We start from the raw sequence: 19,447 nt of genomic DNA, 5'->3' as shown, positions 1-19,447 counted from the left end.
CCACTTCACAATTTTCTGCCGGTCTATCACATAAAATACATTTACACTTTTGGTTGTAAATAACATGACAAAATGTGGATTATTTCAAGGGGTGACTATGAATACTTTTTCAAGGCACTGTTCCTTGATTACTGAAGGCCCCTTTCACACACGTGTGACCTCAAAGTCACGCAATTTTTTACCGCGTTTTTTGCCGTGAAGCAATACCTATTACATTTTCCTTTTTGCGCCCCCCCCCCCAAAAAAAAAAAATTTTGAGCACCAGCTGCCACTGACAGTTGGACTTCAGGACAATTGCACTGGAAGCTTTTACTATCTCCTGACTAAGCCTACTCATGAGAAGAATCAATTGGCTGGGATAGATTTTTTCCCCCAAGGCAAGTTGGGGTTTCCCTCTGTCCCCCACTTCATAGGTACAAACATACACATTCACTGATCATTGGTTCAGTGGCTGGTTTGTGCATGCAGGTTTGACCGCTATGCACTGTCTCACTGTGATGAATGATGATGATAATAATATAATAGCTGTATTACAGTCTCAGTGCATCTTACGAACAGGTGGAGGCATTGGCACCCTGTCTCCATAGGTCAACGGCTCGGTAGGTAATACATTCTAGTGTTTAAGGACATCTCATGCATACAACAGTATATATCTTTATAATTTAAAATACAAGCACATGTCCATTCCAAGTTTTTGTCAAAATTGGCTACAGAAATAAATTCAGCCTGTGCAGTGTAACAAACTAAGCCAGAATAGTGGATTCAAATTTAAAAGTTATTCTGTGCCCAGACTATGGAAAATTAAAGTGACCTTTACATTATAAATAAGAAAGTTAGAAACTGGTATACCTGTTAAAGAATGGACTAAATAGTTACCTCTATCATTGCCTGCGCCGCCTTAAAGTTGTAGAAAAGTTAGTTCTGCCACTCTTACCTACAGGTAAGCTTATAATTTAACTTACCTGTAGGTAAAATGGATATCTCTTAAACATGCGCTGTTCAGGAGATATTCCAATGACTGGCAGCTGGGGATATCACTGGCACATGAGCATTGCACTCTCAATGGACAGTATGCTCTCCACTGATCAATCTCTGCACGGGAGTGACGTCATAGCGGCTCAGTCATTTAAACGACCAGAGCCTGCGAAACCTGAAGGAAGACAATGAAAATGACAGTGCAAATGAAAGGGCTGGAGGGCTTCATTTTACAGGTAAGTCCTTCCACTGCAGGGGGACCGGAAGGTTTTTTTTTTAAATTGGGAATACCTACTACTTTAACACTGCTACTTTCAAGAGAAATATGCCTTGAATGTCTGGAATATCCTTCTTTTTGAGTCCACACGGTGCTCACTAGTTTCCCCCTTCAACCTCCCCATCCCTACCATGTCCCCTAATGAACATGGGGGTTGGCGGAAGGAACCACTAGAGGGCTAAGTGGGACTGTGACGTGAGTCACTTTGGTTGGGGGGCTTGTGGAACCCAAAAAGTTTTAGGGAGGTTGGGAGACTACTTTTCCAGCTTCCGCAGCCCCTCCTATGTGTAAGTCACCCTGTGTCTATTAGGGGCACAGGGTGACCAAGAACCCCAGTCGGGTCTGCACTAATCAGACTCGCTGTACAACCACATTGGACTCAGCCTTTCGTGTTACCCCGGTTATCCTGTGTGGTTATATGTTTGGTTTGTGTTGAAAGAGTGAAGGGGCTCTTTCACTTGGGACAATAATATTTCTGAACAGTGTCCCTCAGGAAATATATGAAGATATATTGCAGATTGCTAGGATATTGCAAAAGTGTTTCATAGACCCTTGCTAGTGGGGTGGGGTTTGTTATTGTTAAATACCTGCATTCCATTGTTCTATTGTTCCTGTCTGCCTTGAGTAAGCTTATTATGGGATGTGTATGTTTTTGGGGATTTTCTCTAAGGGGGAAGGGTTGTCCCAGAGTGTATATCTCCTTGTGCTTTGTGTTTCAAAAAACAGTTTGATTCTGGTTCACGCCAAAACTTGTACTGTCGAGTTCTTGGGGTAACTATAGCCAGATTCACGTATCCCATGTTCCAGAGCTTAGGAAGCAGGTTCTTGGCAGAGATACCCAGTCGGGGTGTCCAGATTCCGTCACATTGGTGGCAAGCGGTGGGATGCTTCCTGCAGTCTGGGACATCCAAACCTCCACCGGAATCCACGATTGGGATAGCAGACTTTGGTCGACCAAACGGAAATATGGACCTGGCATCAGAGTCCGAGGGGGTGCTGCGGATCGCCCTTTCAGTATACCCCAGGACGGTATCTGCGGATCAATACCTGGAGCTCAGGCAGCACATTCGGGTGGAGCTCTGGCTTGGAGCCCTCCAGCTTGCTGGTATATACCAGGGCAAGTGCTTTCCAACCCCAGGGCAATGGGCCAGTGACCAACAGGAGTTGCGACTGGCATTCCTGGGAGAGCGGCCCCAGGAGCAATGGGTATCCGAGTTGGACAGGCTGGTCCAGCAGAAGATAGACAATCAGTATAGGGCTCTGCAATGGCACGCAGAGCAGAAATATTTAGAGAGACATCAGAATTCTCTCCAGAGCGATATGACTTTGGTGGCCCTGGATTGCTGTGGGAGAGCCTTACAGATGCATTTGTGTTTGGTGATGAAAAGGAACCTACCATTGAGGACCTGCGAGAATACAGAGAGACTATGCTCTGTCTCACAGGGGTCTCAGAGCTTAAACCTGATCTAGAACACTTGCTAAGGAAAGAACAGCATCTGGAAAGGGCATAAAGGAAACTGCTAGAACACATTCAGCAGCATGCCTTAGAGTCGGCAGTGGAAACACCCAGGAGATTGCTGTTCCCAAAGCTGAAGTGCTGACAACAGGGCAGAACTCTGCTAACCTCTGCCCAGCACCAGTAACATCTTTTGGATTCCACAGAAAGGAGATGGTGAATTTTGATCCCCAGATACCACCAGAGACTGGGGATTTAATAGACTTTTCTGTTGAGGAGGAACAACCTGGTGAGCCTCCTGCAGAAGAGCTGACTTCAGAGCATGGCGCTGTGGCCCCCTACATACAACAATCGGCGGCCCTGAAGGATTTGTGCAAGGCCACCGATGTTTCACTTTACTGCCCAGTGGAACAGCTGGCAGCTGGGCAGAATGCTACTGTCCTCTGCCCACAACAATCAACTCCACAGGAGCTCCAGGGTGAGAATGCAATCGGCACCTCACAACTGCAGATTGAGCTGATATCAGTGGATGGGACTGCAGTATTCACTGATAGCAATCCAGCAGAAGAGCTGGCAACAGGGCAGAGTGCTTCTGGCCTCTGCCCCCAACTAATAGAAGATGGATTCCCTGTGGTAGTGGATGGGACTGGTGGATTTTCATAGAGAAAAATGTATGAGACTACAGTCTCCACCTGGATACCCCAGTGGATGCTGGGTTGTTGGCCCAGATCCCCAACAGCATGATGGATTGAGCCCAGCCACCCTGTCTTCTCTCCAGTGGCTAAATGGACTCCAGGGAGAAGGACCAGTCCACACTTCTCCCCAGCAGGGGTTGTGTTCTGCGAGAGAGGCAGAGGTTGGCTGGGTGAGTAACAATCTGTTCCGGACAATTTGTTTGGGGTACTGTGTGGGTGTAGACATTGGGGGACTGGAACTACGGACTAACATTGAAGTCAACCCATTTCGGATCTCCTTCTGTGTTAGTCTCCTGCCGAAAGGGGAGATATGTGACGTGAGTCACTTTGGTTGGGGGGCTTGTGGAACCCAGATTGCTTTAGGGAGGTTGGGAGACTACTTGTCTAGCTTCCCCAGCCCCTCTTATGTGTAAGTCACCCTGTGTCTATTAGGGGCACAGGGTGATCAGTCAGGTCTGCACTAATCAGACTCGCTGTACAACCACACTGGACTCAGCCTTTCGAGTTACCCCGGTTATCCTGGGTTCTATATGTGTGGTTTGTGTTGAAAGAGTGAAGGGGCTCTTTCACTTGGGACAATAATATTTCTGAACAGTGTCCCTCAGGAAATATATGAAGATATATTGCAGATTGCTAGGATATTGCAAAAGTGTTTCATAGACCCTTGCTAATGGGGTGGGGGTTTGTTATTGTTGAATACCTGCATTCCATTGTTCTATTGTTCCTGTCTGCCTTGAGTAAGCTTATTATGGGATGTGTATGTTTGTGTGGATTGGCTCTAAGGGGGAGGGATTGTCCCAGAGTGTATATCTCCTTGTTCTTTGTGTTTCAATAAACAGTTTGATTCTGGTTCAGGCCAAAACTTGTACTGTCGAGTTCTTGGTGTAACTATAGCCAGATTCATGGATCCCGTGTTCCAGAGCTTAGGAAGCAGGTTCTTGGCGGAGATACCAAGTCGGGGTGTCCGGATTCCGTTACAGGGACCAAAAAGATCAATATTCTGAAAGTGCCATGTTCCCTGTGAACTTCAGAGGAGGATGTCTCTTGAATAGACCAGTGTTATTGGTGGAGTAGGCAACAGAAAAGGTAAGTATGTAGTCCCTTCTTTTCCAAGTACACCAATTCCTTATGACGGGACTGCTTTAAAATGTGTACATATTCATGGCAAACAATAATAGAGCTTTAATATAAGTCCTCACTGACCTCTGTAGTGGCAGGCTCTCTGTTCCTGTTTTGGTGAGAAAACACAATTTTGGAGCTAGCTTCACTTCCATCCTTGGTGACACTGGTGATTGGCACAATTTAGAGAGGCAAATCTCTCTAACTGGGACACAGAGAGCAATAAAAAAAAAAACTGACAAGGATTCTTACCCTTTACCACTCTACCCAAATCTTAAAAAAAACGTTTTTCCCTTAGTTATTCTTTAATACCTAATAACAGGGCTACCACAGAAAATAATAATTATACTGTAAATAGTGGTGCTCTACAGCTACAAAAATAAATACAAACATGTGCATAGAAACTAGTGATGATAATGTGATGATAATGTAAATAAAGTGAAAAAAAAAAGTAAAAGAATAGACAACACACAATAAATGTGTTCAAAAAACAAATCCGTAATGAATCTCTGATGTATCTTTGGATTCTCCTCACCACATCATGTGAAAGACGTGCCACCACTTCCCCATAGGGTATAAACTCACCGACAGTAATTGCCTCACATTCTCATGTTCGACAGGCCAGGCAATGTACCCCTCAGGGTTGTAGAAATACCAGCACCTACTTCCAGCCGTAAACGGTGACTCACAGATCTCTCATGTATAGAGAAAAAGGAAAACTCCAATAGTGCAATAACGTTCAAACACAAATTTATTGAAATTAAAAAAGGCCTTCAAATATGGCACTCATAATTTATATAATAAAAATTTGCATGTAGTAAGATAGCAGTAATGAACTGGCAAATCCCCGTCATGGTGGACCCCGCGTGTAATAGGCAGTATCTCACTCGACTGATGTTAATTACGCCAGAACGTCACTTCTGGTACTGTGTGCTGCGTCACTTCTGGTTCCCGTTCAGCCCCGTACTAACGCATTTCGCCATCACGACTTCGTCCAGGGGTTGACTGTACGGCACGGCAACCATCCATATATACACTCCCATATGCTAATTATTGACCATTCCCACATACACTAACCCCATGTCCCTGTAGCCGAGATATGCACAACTTTACACCGCACAGGACATAATCCTTTTTTAATATTGGCTACATGTTCTGCTATATGTACTTTGAGGAGTCTTTTTGTTCTCCCCACATAAAAGAGGCCACATGGACACCATAGCAAATAAACCAAAGTATTACACATGATAAACTCGTCTATTGTGAAAGATATAAGAGTTCCCTGTCAGGTTAAATTTTCCAGCTTGCAGTATTATTTGTTATGTTCATGCTTATGGCAGTGGTTCATGGTTTGGAGATTATAGGTAATTTTACAATGGGGCAGCTTACGCATCAGTAGGTGCGTATTGCTGCATTTAATATTTTCCAATTTTTATGTATCATTTATCCGTGTTATGTCCTGTGCAGTATAAAGCTTTGCATATCTAGGCTTTGGGGACATGGGGTTAGCGCATGTGCCAATTGTCAATCGTTAGCATATAGGAGTGTATACCTGGATGGATTCCCTGCCGTACAGCCAATCCTTGGATTAAGTCGTAATGACAAAGCGTGTCGAGTGACGCAGCACGCAGTGCCGGAAGTAATGTTCTGGCGGAATTAACATCGGTCGGGTGAAATACTGCCTATTACATGCTGGGTCCACCTCAAACGGGATATACCAGTTCATTACAGCTATCTTACTACAAATTGTTATTCTATAAATTATGAGTGCAATATTTGAAGGTTTTATTTGATTTTAATAAACTTGCGTTTAAACTTTGTTGCACTATTGGGGTTTTCCTTTTTCTCTATACATGAGAGATCTGTGAGTCACCATTCATGGCTGGAAATCTGTGCTGGTTTTTCTGCAACCCTGAGGGGTACATTTCCTGAAAAAAATGGGGTATAATTCACCTATATATGCAAATAGTTTTGAAGATATGTACAGTTTTACTAACATGTCAAAGTTGCAAAATTGTGTTCAGGCATTAGTAATTGTTTTACCTGCATCATGAAAGGGTTAAAGCACTGTTTATTTATATTAAAGGTGGCAGGCTGCCAAAAGTCTTTATTGTAAACTTTAAAGTCTAATTTCCCTACAGTGCCTGCAACTGCAGAGGTCAGTGAAGGCTTAATTTAAACCTCTTCAGTTGCTTTATTGATTTGTAGTGGCATTATTGGACATGTGAAATAAATACATTTTATAAAACAGCATGCTGTCTTTGATGGGCAGTATATTAGCATGAAAAGCTCATGGATCATTAACAAATAATAGCAAAAGCACTTATTATTTGTTTAATGCCCCATACACACATGCAGATTATCTGCAGACTTTTGTCTGCAGACTTACCTTTTCTATGTAGTGCAAGGGCCTGCCGGATTGCATACAAATTGAAAGTGTTTAGGTTTGACCTCATATTATATGGTTTTGGTAAGTCTGCAGACAAAAGTCTGCAGATAATCTGCACGTGTGTATGGGGCATAAGAGGGATTTTATGCAACATTAAAGCTGACCAACGTGAAATAACATCCTGATACCTTAAAAAATGTAAAAGTAACCACTGAAATGTTTAAATACATTTTTAAAATAGGCTGTTCCTAATTTATCAAGATGTAGGAACACATAAGGCACCTTAAAGTACATTAGGGTCCTTTCACATGGTCAGCTCCGTTTTTTTTTTCTGTTCAGTGACTTTTTTTTTTTAAACACGGATGTCACTTTTGTAGGGTCCGTTCCATATGTCTGTTTTTCATCCATCTGTTTGCGGATGAAAAAGGACAATAATGTATGTCTATGGGCTAGCAGACGTTAGTGGATGACATCTGCTGACATTCGTTTTTGCATCCGTTCCATTTTTAAAACGGAAGAAAAATAGGGTTCTCGTTGCAAAAAACAGAACTTAACGGAATGGATGCAAAATGGATGTCAGCGGATGGTCATCCACTAACGTCCGCTAGCCCATAGACATACACTATGTCCGTTTTTCATTCGCAAACGGATGGATGAAAAACGGACATACGGAACGCCCGTGTGAAAGGACCCTTAAAGCTTTTGCTACTCCAACACTTAATATTCCTGATATGTGCCTGCTGTACCATGTACTTGTATGAGAAAGTATCCTGTTCTCTTTGTATTGCTTCCTTTATGTGAAATTCCTGGTGTTTCTGCCAGTCCCCTTGCTTTCCTATTAAAAACTGACCTCACAAAGCAGAAGAGAACACCGTGGTCAGTTCTCTGGCTATGGTAGGAACTCAGTATTCTCTCCTCCAATGATCAGACTTGTCCTGACATGCCCCTGCTGCACCGCCATTCACTGGGAAGCTCAGTGTGCTGCTGCTTCTCCTCCCCCAAGCACTTATGCAGCTGAGATTAGAGGGAATGGGATCACTTGTAAAAAAAAAAGGTTAAAAAAGGTATTTATAATGTTTTTTTATATCTATACAAAAATATTTTGCAATTATTTTATTTAAAACTGAATTGGTTGTTTTACATGGTGATCACTTACAATCATTTTTAAGCCTGATGAATGTTGACCAAAATTTTTTTTTTTTTACATTTGGACAGAGTAGGTACCGATTCGAGTGTAAATTTTGCTATATTTATAATAAGCTTGTATGCTGTCTGCTGTACTTTTCATAGTTGTTTTTTATTTTATCAAATAATCCTGTATTTGCCATGACCCATTGGTATTTAAAATTTCTAAATAAAGTTAGAATCATATGACCTATAAATGGGCTGTAGTAGATCTCATTCATGCTAAAAGTATGCAAAATATTTGTAGAAAAAAAAAGTAAATTTGCCATTACGTAAAGTGAGCTTTGAAATGTCGGAATCCCTATAAAGACTTGTCAGCCACTGCTAAATCTTTACAGAGACACCTAAGAAAACACTTGACTCTCCCATTTTACCAGCTAATGGTTGTAAATAAATATATAGGTATAGCATGAGCTATATGCCTGCCCTCCCTGGAGGAACATTGGCATAGCTAAGAAAAGATGTCTGTGTTATTCACTCATCACCTCAATGTATGGCACCTTCACATGTTTTATACCGCATGGTCATAAAATTCCATATTATGGGCCTCAGTGCAAACATCAATAAACCCATCAGCTACCGGTTATACCGGGGCAACTGCAGATGTGAAGCTGCAGTTCATTGACTATGTGTTTCGACTCATATACTGTAGGAAAGGTTAGGAAGATTAATGTTTATTTTCCATTTTTAAGTCTGGACGGCTTAGCACGCTTACAGGAAAAGTATACATTGTGGTTTGTTGTCACGCAAAAAAAAAGGCATTCCCAAATGTAAGCACATGAAAAAAGGATAGGCGCCAGTAGCAGAGGTTAGTTTAGTTCTGTAGCCAGTTGATTTGGAATTGCTTGATCAGTTATGGTGGCCATATTCACCGACATAATCATTTTACCTAAATTTATACTAAACACACACTGTTTAATTTACATTATTCCTTCACTTTCTATATGTGGATAAGGGCACTGTAATTATTATTAATTACAAAGAAAAAAAATATCAAGTACCCTTTTCCTAATCGATTTACAGCTGTCACATGACCCAGATCTTTCCCAGGCTGCCTGCAGGGAAACATAAGCGGGAGGAGCTTCTAGTCCTCTACTGCTGGTCACATGTTCAGAAAAGCAAAACAAAACAAAAAAGAGTAAAAATAAATAATTAATATTAATAAACTGCTTTAAATTGTCATACAAATATATATGAAATTAAATATTTGTTATTGTTTGGCAATAACATGGTATGGGTGGATTTTTGCCATTCACAAGCTGTGTCACACCTCTTCAGCTCGTGTCTTAGAATAACAGGGAGGTGAAGCCTCCATCGATCAAGATGTGTGACTCTATAGCCACATAGACTGCTCAGATGTGATGGGGAGGAAATGCTCAGGGTAGAAAAAAACTGAGCATGTGCACTAGCTGCCAACACTGCTCTGCAAATTCCACAGATGAAGTACAGAACAGATGGGGGAGATAGGAAACGGCAGGATCAACCAGGTTTATTGCAGAATACTGAAAATGAATCCCATAGTGACTGATTTAGTATGAAGAGCATGTAATACAGCATTTAATATTAGTTTTTAATGATGTGGGTTTAATTACACTTTAAAGTGTAACCTCTTTTTATTAAAAAGCAGACTATGCTGCCCTGTATATTTATAGCAGCATAGTATGCTAAACCTACCTTCCAGCCTGGGCTCTCTTTGAGTTCAAAAAATATAGGCCAAAACCTCATTAAAAATAAGCCTTATTAAAATCTTCTGCAGCCTGTGATTGGTCCATCCCAGGTTATTGTAAGGAAAGAACAGCGGTTGGGACCAGTGTCCCCTAGTGCAACAGTAGAGGGTGCCACCTTTTTTTTTCAGGCCACATGAATTACACTGTGTACTCTCTCCTGTCCCAGCCACTGAGCTCATAGTGGGCAACAGGACACAGTACACAAGGGAACATGCTGGTGCTCCCTACTGTGGCACTAGGGGGTGCTTGTCCCAATGGCTGCTCTATACCTACAATAACTCTAGAGGAAGCAATCACATGCTGCAGAGGATTTTAAGAATGCTTCTTTTTAATGTGGTTTTGGCCTATATTATTTAAACTGAAAGAGAGCTCAGGCTGGAAGGTAGGTTTAGAATACTATGCTGCTATAACTATACAGGGTAGCACAGTCTGCCTTTTGGAAAAGAAGAGCTTACACTTTAGGTAAAAGAACAGTGAAATCTTGATGCCAATGAGGGGGAGAGTGAGGACGCCCGGACCGCTGCGAAGGGACATACCTATACCAGGATACCCACCACTTGGACACCTTAATAAATGAAGGAGACAAACCTGCCCACCAGCACCACCTAGTGGAACTATTGGAAATCACACACAAATTGGACCGGACCCGGGATTGTACTCCCCTCCCTACTTAGTCCAACACTACAGACTTGAATACAGGGTCCCCCTTGATTCTTATGTGGCCAAAAGGATCTGAAGCAAGGCCCAGGAGCGAAATAATCCACACCATTTAAACAAACGTGGTTGACACACCTTCCTTGACAAAGGCCTTACCGCCAAAACGCGTAGGAAACCAGAATACCCTCTCTATGGATCCGACGCTCCATTAAAAGCGTGGAACAATAGAGAGATTTTGTTGTCACTATTCCACCATGTCACCACTCCTTACTTTTCTCCTTCACCAACACCAATGGGTCTATAACCCACACACTTGATGTATATTGTTTTTCCAATCCTTGGAATTACCACAATTTATATGTATATATGTTGTACTAACAATTTGAATAAAATTTTGTTTTTTATATAAAAACCATATTTATCTATGAATGACTATAGCCCATAAAGTCCCAATCTTTAACCTGAGGCAACCAACCCCATTTTTCTAATGCTGCTATAACTATACAGGGTAGCACAGTCTGCCTTTTGGAAAATAAGAGCTTACACTTTAGGTAAAAGAACAGTGAAAACTTGGTGCCAATGAGGGCAGCCATGAGTTCATGGCTACCATAATTGATAAAGCAATTCACATTTAACTGGATACAAAACAAAATTAAACTTTGCCATCACAGGATGTAAAGGACTTTAGGAAGCTTCTAGTTTGGCCAACATTCTTAGAACTTAAAGGGAGTCCTGGCTGGAAGGTAGGTTTAGCACACATCACTGCTATGAGCATAATAATGAGTAATATCCCTACAAATGTTTGATATATAGATAGAAATAATATGTGACCCACTATATGTCCTTTATTAAAATAAAAGCCAATTTCTACCTTATATCAGAGCGTCTCCCAGCGCTCATGTGCCTTCTCGGCTCTCTCCTCCCCCCCCCCCCCCCCCCCAGCTCCCGGCTGACGTCGGCGGGAGTTCTCGGCCTCTCCCATTGTAGCTGTCAGATTGGAAGAGAAGAGAGCCGAGGAGTCACGTGAGCGTCGGGAGACGCTCTGATATAAGGTAGAAATCGGCTTTTTTTTTTTTTTAATAAAGGACATACAGTGGGGAACATGTTATTATCTAACAGAGTGGATTGTAGAGACATAACAAGTGGATTTACAACCACTTTAACATGGGCTGACCCGAAAGGTAAAGCAGTAACAAAAGTGCTGGTGTCAAGGCACCTTATAGGCCTGAAAGTACCTCTGTAGAGTTCATTAGTCCTGGATAAAGACTGTAAACAAGGTCTTGACTTCAACTCAAGTCCAGATTAAGTTAATGCAGACAGAAAGCGTACAGCTTTGTCATCGGGAAACCACCCCAACTCAAGCTCCATGCTAAAGCACCAGCTTTCCACACACACTGCCAATTAGAAAGTAGGCAGTGCTGGACTTTCTTTTTATCACCTTATGCTGGGTATTTACAGTTCTTCAGGACCCTGGAGAGATCTTCCTCATGGCCGAGAGTGAGCTTTCAATGGGTTTCCATGGCTGGGCCATGTCAAACTAGAAAAAACAAGCAGTTCAGGGGTTGTGAACAATATTTTGGTGGGGGTATCCCCATCCTTGATAAGCCACATTGAATTTGCCATGCCCACAGTTGGGAGGCAGTAAAAACACCTGCTTTACCATCCCCTTCTATCCATGTAAACAAGAGTATAACGTTTTGGCTGGAGCTGGACTTCAAAGCAGTAGTAAATTCTCCTGTTTTGTTTTTTCTTAATGGACCCTGCAGGTTTATGGCATGTTCTAGGGCAAGGTTTCTCAACCAGTGTGCCGCGACACACTGGTGTGCCTTGAAGAGTCCCCAGGTGTGCCACTGCAAAATGACCCCCACTTAGCAGTATTGCTTATTTCAAATGATTAGCCCTGAGAACTTGGGGCTACATGCCTCAGCAGTCTAACATCCATCCAGTATCCAGTGATTGGTGGGCAAGCTGGGGGCGTCCACAATGAGAGTGAGTGGAGCTGTCAAAATGAAGCATTGATGTCGGGGTGGGTGGAGCGGATATGTGGGGCTCTGCCCCTTTGTCCTGTTTACCTTATACAAACAGCCGCTGGCCTGGGAGGAAGGTGGCAGGGGGCGGGACCAATTGTAACTACTCTATGTGCATCCATAGCAGTGTATAATGAACCTGAATTATACACCGCTGCAGGTGCATATACAGTAGTTACAATCGGCCCCGCCCCCTGCCACCTTCCTCCCCGGCCAGCAATGTATACACGCCGCCGATGCCAACTGGAACAAAGGGACGGAGCCCTGCATACCGGCCCCGCCCATTCCCGACATCACTGCTACAATTTGACAGCTCCAATCAATCTCATTGTGGCCACCCCCATCTTGCCCATCAATCCCTGGCTGCGTTGGAAAGATGTTACACTGCTGCATGTCCTGCTTGAATCCACTCATTTATGTTCCATCTGAACTTCTGTATACTGCTAATCAAGATTTTAGGATGTGTGTGCAATGTTTAACTAATTGGTGTCTTTGCAGTTTAACTAATTCCTGAACCTTGCACTCTGTACAACGCATTCCTGAACCTTGCAACCCGTACAACACATTCCTGAACCTTGCACCCCATACAACGCATTCCTGAACCTTGCATCCCGCACAACACATTCCTGAACCTTGCACCCCGTACAACGCATTCCTGAACCTTGCACCCTGTACAATGCACTCCTGAACCTTGCACCCCGTACAATGCACTCCTGAACCTTGCACCCCGTACAATGCATTTCTGAACCTTGCACCCCGTACAACGCATTGCTGAACCTTGCACCCTGTACAACGCATTCCTGAACCTTGCACCTCATACAACGCACTCCCGAACCTTGCACCTTGTACAATGCACTGCTGAACCTTGCTACCTGTACAATGCACTCCTGAACCTTTCACCCCGTACAACGCATTCCTGAACCTTGCACCCCGTACAACGCATTCCTGAACCTTGCACCCCGTACAACGCATTCCTGAACATTGCACCCCATACAACGCATTCCTGAATCCCATTGATGTAAGTAACAATTCAATTTTTTAAAATTTTTGGTTGGTGTGCCTTCGAGATTCTGCCAGATTTTAAAGGATGCCTTGGTTGAAAAAAGGTTGAAAAACACTGTTCTAGGGTACATCGCATACTAGCACATTATGGCAGAATTGCCTGTCAAACCCAACCCTCCAGCGCTGTACTGTCACTGCTCCTGATGCTTCCATCTTCACCAGATATTCTTTCCAGGTTTGCACTTTCCTGCTGTTTGAATGGTTGGACCGTGGTAATGTGATGATTACATCATGGCGTTCTCTGTATTTACAGCACACCCAGTGCCTTGCCTACCCTCCAGTTCCAAAACTCACTAACTTAGAACAAGTATCTAGACATACTGGGGTTGGGCCTGGGTTTGCACTGTTGCAGTGTGATACACGCCTTTAACTTGCATAGGAATCTCAGCACTTGCCTGTGCGATTTACATGCGGTGTCTCTGGGGTGTGATTTGAGCCATGGATTTGTATGGCTCAAATTGCTCCGCATTTGCAACAAACTGGTGCAGGACCCTTTTGTTTTTGTAGGCACCCAACACCCATGCGATCTGATTCTTCAAATCATGCTGCGTTTTGCAAACTGATTGCAGGGTGTTATAAACTTAACATACACTCCGCAACTGGTTCACATGGACAGATTGCGATAAAGGTGCTGAATCCGCAGCAAATTCACTGTGAATTGGCACTGCATCTAGTGTGAACCCAGGCTCATTTACTAAAACTGGAGAGTATGTGTAAAATCAGGTCCAGCTCTGCATAGAAACCAATCATCTTTCAGGTTTTTTTTTTTTGTTAAAGCTTAATTGAACAAGCTAAAGTTAAAAGCTGATTGGCTAATATGCACAGCTGTACCAGATGTTGCACTATACAATTTTAGTAAATCAACCCCACAATACCTGATTGTCATAACAAAAGCCAGGCAACTGGAATTTTCATTAACGGGTCACCAATGGCAAACCCTGTATTTAAACCTTAGGGAAAAAAAAACAACAGTTGTTTAGTGTTTAAATTCTATCTGCTGCCATCCAATGTCTATGACCCGCATATGATAATAATGGCCATTTACAGTGGAGGCAGTCTGGGAAGTCCAACTAATAGCTCTCCGCCATGTAATCAAGCAGCCGACATTTGTCGTTCTGTAAACTGTTACAGTATTCTAGCAGCATGCGTCTTCTAAGCTTCACATCGTAAAAAGAAAGTGGCTTTGTATTGCAGGTCATGTATTATGATCACTCTCAATGCTGAGCACGAATAACATTATTTGCTTACATAGTCAACAATAGCAATTAGGATCCAGTTTACCGTTCCCTGAGTGCTGCCATTAATATTATACAATGAGGCTCTGTTTGCACTCAGCAGACACAATTTCTGGAAGACAGCCAGGTACATTTTCCTGTCCTCGCTGTATAATAACTCACTTTCCCATGTAATAATAATGGGCCATCCATTGTAAACCATATCCAATTATCAGCCGCATTCACACTCCTGTCCCGTCATGCAGACATGCGTGTTTTATGTCCATAGGGCAGTCTATTCTTTTCAATGGGCTTCCCAACACTCGAAAAACATGGAAAAGAAGCTCATGCACCTTTTTGAGCTTCATGCGTTTTTTAAACCACATGTTTGTCATGTGTTCTCATGTGCAAAAGATGCGTTAGTTGCTTTTTACATTTGGAGTGCAATAATAGGCATGTGCATGGGGTGTTCCTGGTGTGCCTGGGCACACCCTAATCACTGATTCCCGCTGCTGTATCAAACCGACCACTCTTTGCATTCATTCATAACCGAAGCATAATAAACTGTGCTATGCTTCAGTTTGTGAATGAACAGAAGGCTGCTCAGCACAGAGCACTTCATATTCATTCACTGCCCAGTGCAGCAGAGGCTGCAGAGAAAGGAACTAAGAATCTCGGTCTTAGCCCCTTTCTCTAGTTCAAAAGTAAGACACCAGGGGTCTGTAATATGTTTCACAAAATCCCCCACGGGGCTCCTAAAACATTGTAACAAAAAACAAATAAATGTATTGTAAAAATGTTTTATAAATTGTAAAAAATAATTAAAAAAAAAACTACTGATACCATCCACTGCTCTACTGACACCAATCTCCGCCCTACTGACACCGCTCTACTGACACCATCCTCTGCCCTTATGACAAAGTCCACTGCTCTACTGACACCAATCTCCACCCTACTGACACCAATCTCCGCCCTACTGACACCGCTCTACTGACACCATCCTCTGCCCTTATGACAAAGTCCTCTGCTCTACTGACTGACACCATCCACCATCCTACTGACATCAACCACTGCTCTACTAACTGACACCATCCACCATCCTACTGACATCAACCTCTGCTCTACTGACTGACACCATCCACCATCCTACTGACATCAACCACTGCTCTACTAACTGACACCATCCACCATCCTACTGACATCAACCTCTGCTCTACTGACTGACACCATCCACCATCCTACTGACATCAACCTCTGCTCTACTGACTGACACCATCCACCATCCTACTGACATCAACCACTGCTCTACTAACTGACACCATCCACCATCCTACTGACATCAACCACTGCTCTACTGACTGACACCATCCACCATCCTACTGACATCAACCACTGCTCTACTAACTGACACCATCCACCATCCTACTGACATCAACCACTCCTCTACTAACTGACACCATCCACCATCCTACTGACACCAACCACTGCATTACTGACTGACACCATTCACTGCCCTACTGATACCAGCCACTGCTTTACTGACTGACACCATCCTACTGACACCAGCCACTGCTTTACTGAATGACACCATCCTACTGACACCAGCCACTGCTTTACTGACTGACACCATCCACCATCCTACTGACACCAACCACTGCTTTACTGACTGACACAATCCACCATCCTACTGACACCAACCACTGCTTTACTGACTGACACCATCCACCATCCTATTGACACCAAACACCACTTTACTGACTGACACCATCCACCATTCTACTGACACCAACCACTGCTTTACCGACCGACACCATCCACTGTCCCACTGACACCAACCACTGCTCTACTGACTGACACCATCCACTGTCCTTCTGACAACCAACCACTGCACTACTGACTGACACCATCTTACTGACACCAACCACTGCTTTACCGGCTGACACCATCCACCATTCTACTGACACCAACCACTGCTTTACTGAACGACACCATCCTCCATCCTACTGACACCATCCACTGTCCTACTGACAACAACCACTGCTTTACTGACTGACACCATCCACTGTTCTACTGACTGACACCATCCACTGTTCTACTGACTGACACCATCCCACTAACACCAGCCACTGCTTTACTGACTGACACCATCCACCATCCTACTGACACCAGCCACTGCTTTACTGACTGACACCATCCACCATCCTACTGACACCAGCCACTGCTTTACTGACTGACACCATCCACCATCCTACTGACACCATTCACTGTCCTATGGACACCAACCTCTGCTCTACTGACCAACACCATCCACTATCCTACTGACATCAGCCACTGCTCTACTGACTGACACCATCCACTGTTCTACTGACTGACACCATCCCACTAACACCAGCCACTGCTTTACTGACTGACACCATCCACCATCCTACTGACACCAGCCACTGCTTTACTAACTGACACAAGCGCAATCCTTCCTTACATTAGGGCTACCCCGGACTGCAAGGGTTAAATGCTCATTTATGCCTAGGGGACCAAAAAAAGCAGTTTAGCTACCTGATCCCCCCTCCCCTGGCAGCCATTGAACCCCTACACTCCAGCTCGTGGACTTTCCCTTGGTGTCCTCACATCCAGTTCAGGGCTATGGGCCCCACACTATATTTGACGACATCACAGGACATGCGAGAGCTGCAGCGTAGCATGAAGGGAGCCTGCAGGAGCTTTTTGCCCCCCCCCCCCCAATCCCAGACATAAACAAGCATTTAAAGCTGAGCTCTAAAAATACTAAAAGTCCTCACTGCAAGGGTGAAGTGCTCATTTAGTCCAGGGGATTTGGTAAGGTACTTATCAAAACTGCACTGCGGAATGAGCACAGGAGGCACAGCAGACAGCAGCATTGCCAGTCTGGGGGGAGGGGAGTGTTAAATGTATTAGCATATTTAGAACTACTAAAAAACTGAAGCCAAACTCAAGCTTACACTTTATAAGCAGTTACAGCAAACAGTTGTGTTTCCCTTTGGGATAAAGGTTTTACAGATATAAATACAAGTTGATCATTGTAAGCACACCTGTCAGTGGTAAATGGTTTGTCTCAACACTTTAACTGCTACATCTGCAGGAGAACCTGTTCTATTGAAAAAAAACTGACTTACTGGCGGGATCATCAGTTTCAAAACAAAGGAAAGAAAACCACAAAAAGAAAATTAATGCAGCCATCACATTAAAAAAATTGGCAAGCTGCAGCTATCCGATCACAGCCACATCACTTGCAGAGTGCGCCATTCGCTTGAATAGGTCGTGCTCCACTGGTGCTACGGCCATAAAGCAAAGCTGGCAGCAACTCAAAATTTTGCATGAAATTTGTTACTTGGACAGAAATCTCCCCAATAGGAGGACAGAGAGCAATAAATATCTGACAGGGACTCCAACCCTTCCCCTCTTTATATCTATACACAATAAACAAAGTTCCTAATCGAATAAAACGTTATATAGATACAAGGATAAATCATCATTCATTGGACTAAAATATAGCCTGGGTGTGATATGATTTATATACAGGTAGATGATATATGTAATATTAGTCATGCATAAGCCAGATCCTTGGAGCTTGGGCTAGCCCTTCAATTTAGAAATTACATTGCCACCCAACGTATGTTGGGACTTGTAAGTCTTACACATCAGCACCCACCAGCACCCCCCCCCCCCATAATTCTGTCCATGGTGTGACCCCACATTTCATGCTCCTCCTTACCCGATTGGCAGGCTCCCTTGTGCACCTGCACCACTGGGGGGTGCCCTTGCTGCAGCGCCCTCCGACTTGCCAGTTTCAGTTGGCACAGGTTGTCGTAGGTCTGCCCATCATTGGCACACACCTGATAGTCATGTTTGCACTGGCACGTCCCCTTGGTGCCCCTCTTGCCAGTCGGTGGTTTGCAGTGTAGAGTATCCCCACATGGTGGGTCTCCTTCCCGGCCACAGGGCTCTCCTTCCCCCGCAGCGCAGATCAGGCAGCAGTTGCAGCGATCAGGGACGTACCCGCTGGGGCAGACTGGGCTCGGGCACCTTGTAACATCACAGCGGGATGGGCAGGCTGAGGATCCGCGGAGGAGGGAGAGGGAAAGAAGGATGAGCATGATAGGGTAGCAGGGAGACCCCTTCATGATGTGCACAGGGTAGGCAGGCTGGATCGCACTGGGCACTGAGGTCTGCACTGCAGGCTGGAGCTCACTCCTCTATGGGCACTGAGGTCTATCCTTACTACTCTGTAGGCTAGATCACACTGGACACTGAGGGCTATCCTCTGTACTCTGCAGGCTGAGCTCAAATCCCTGTGGACACTGAGATCCCTTCTCTCTAATCTATAGTCTGTGTTACACTGGACACTGAGGACTATCCTCCCTAAACTGCAGGCTGCAACTCACTCCTCTGTAGGTGCTCTCCTCTATGGGCATTGAGGCCAACCCTCTCTTTCTTGAAGGCTGGAGCTCACTGCTCTGTAGGCACTGAGGTCTATCCTCTCTACAATGCAGACTGGAGTTGACTTCTCAGTGGGCATTGAACTGAGAACAGACTTGAACTTCCTCTTCTTTGGGGGCTGAACGTTATCTCCCTGCAGAACTGAGTTCACTCCTCCATAGGCACTCAGGTCTGTCTGTTCTATCTTGCAG

The 19,447-nt window shown here is 44.1% G+C and overlaps 1 protein-coding gene across 1 annotated transcript in view; it reads right to left on the bottom strand.

Annotated features, from left to right (window-relative positions):
- Positions 1-19,071, bottom strand: part of HTRA3 (HtrA serine peptidase 3) — a 49,209-nt gene extending 30,138 nt beyond the window's left edge. The window contains exon 1 of the mRNA XM_082243180.1: positions 18,532-19,071. Coding sequence (XP_082099306.1) covers positions 18,532-18,940 — 409 coding nt within the window. The 5' untranslated portion in view covers positions 18,941-19,071. The remainder of the gene's footprint in view (positions 1-18,531) is intronic.
- Positions 19,072-19,447: the final 376 nt, after the last annotated feature.

Source organism: Pelophylax lessonae (genome assembly GCF_965119305.1).
Source record: "Pelophylax lessonae genome assembly, chromosome: 1".
NCBI classification, from domain to species: domain Eukaryota; kingdom Metazoa; phylum Chordata; class Amphibia; order Anura; family Ranidae; genus Pelophylax; species Pelophylax lessonae.
Note: the sequence above shows the minus strand (reverse complement) of the source record. Positions and strands in the feature narration are given on the sequence as shown.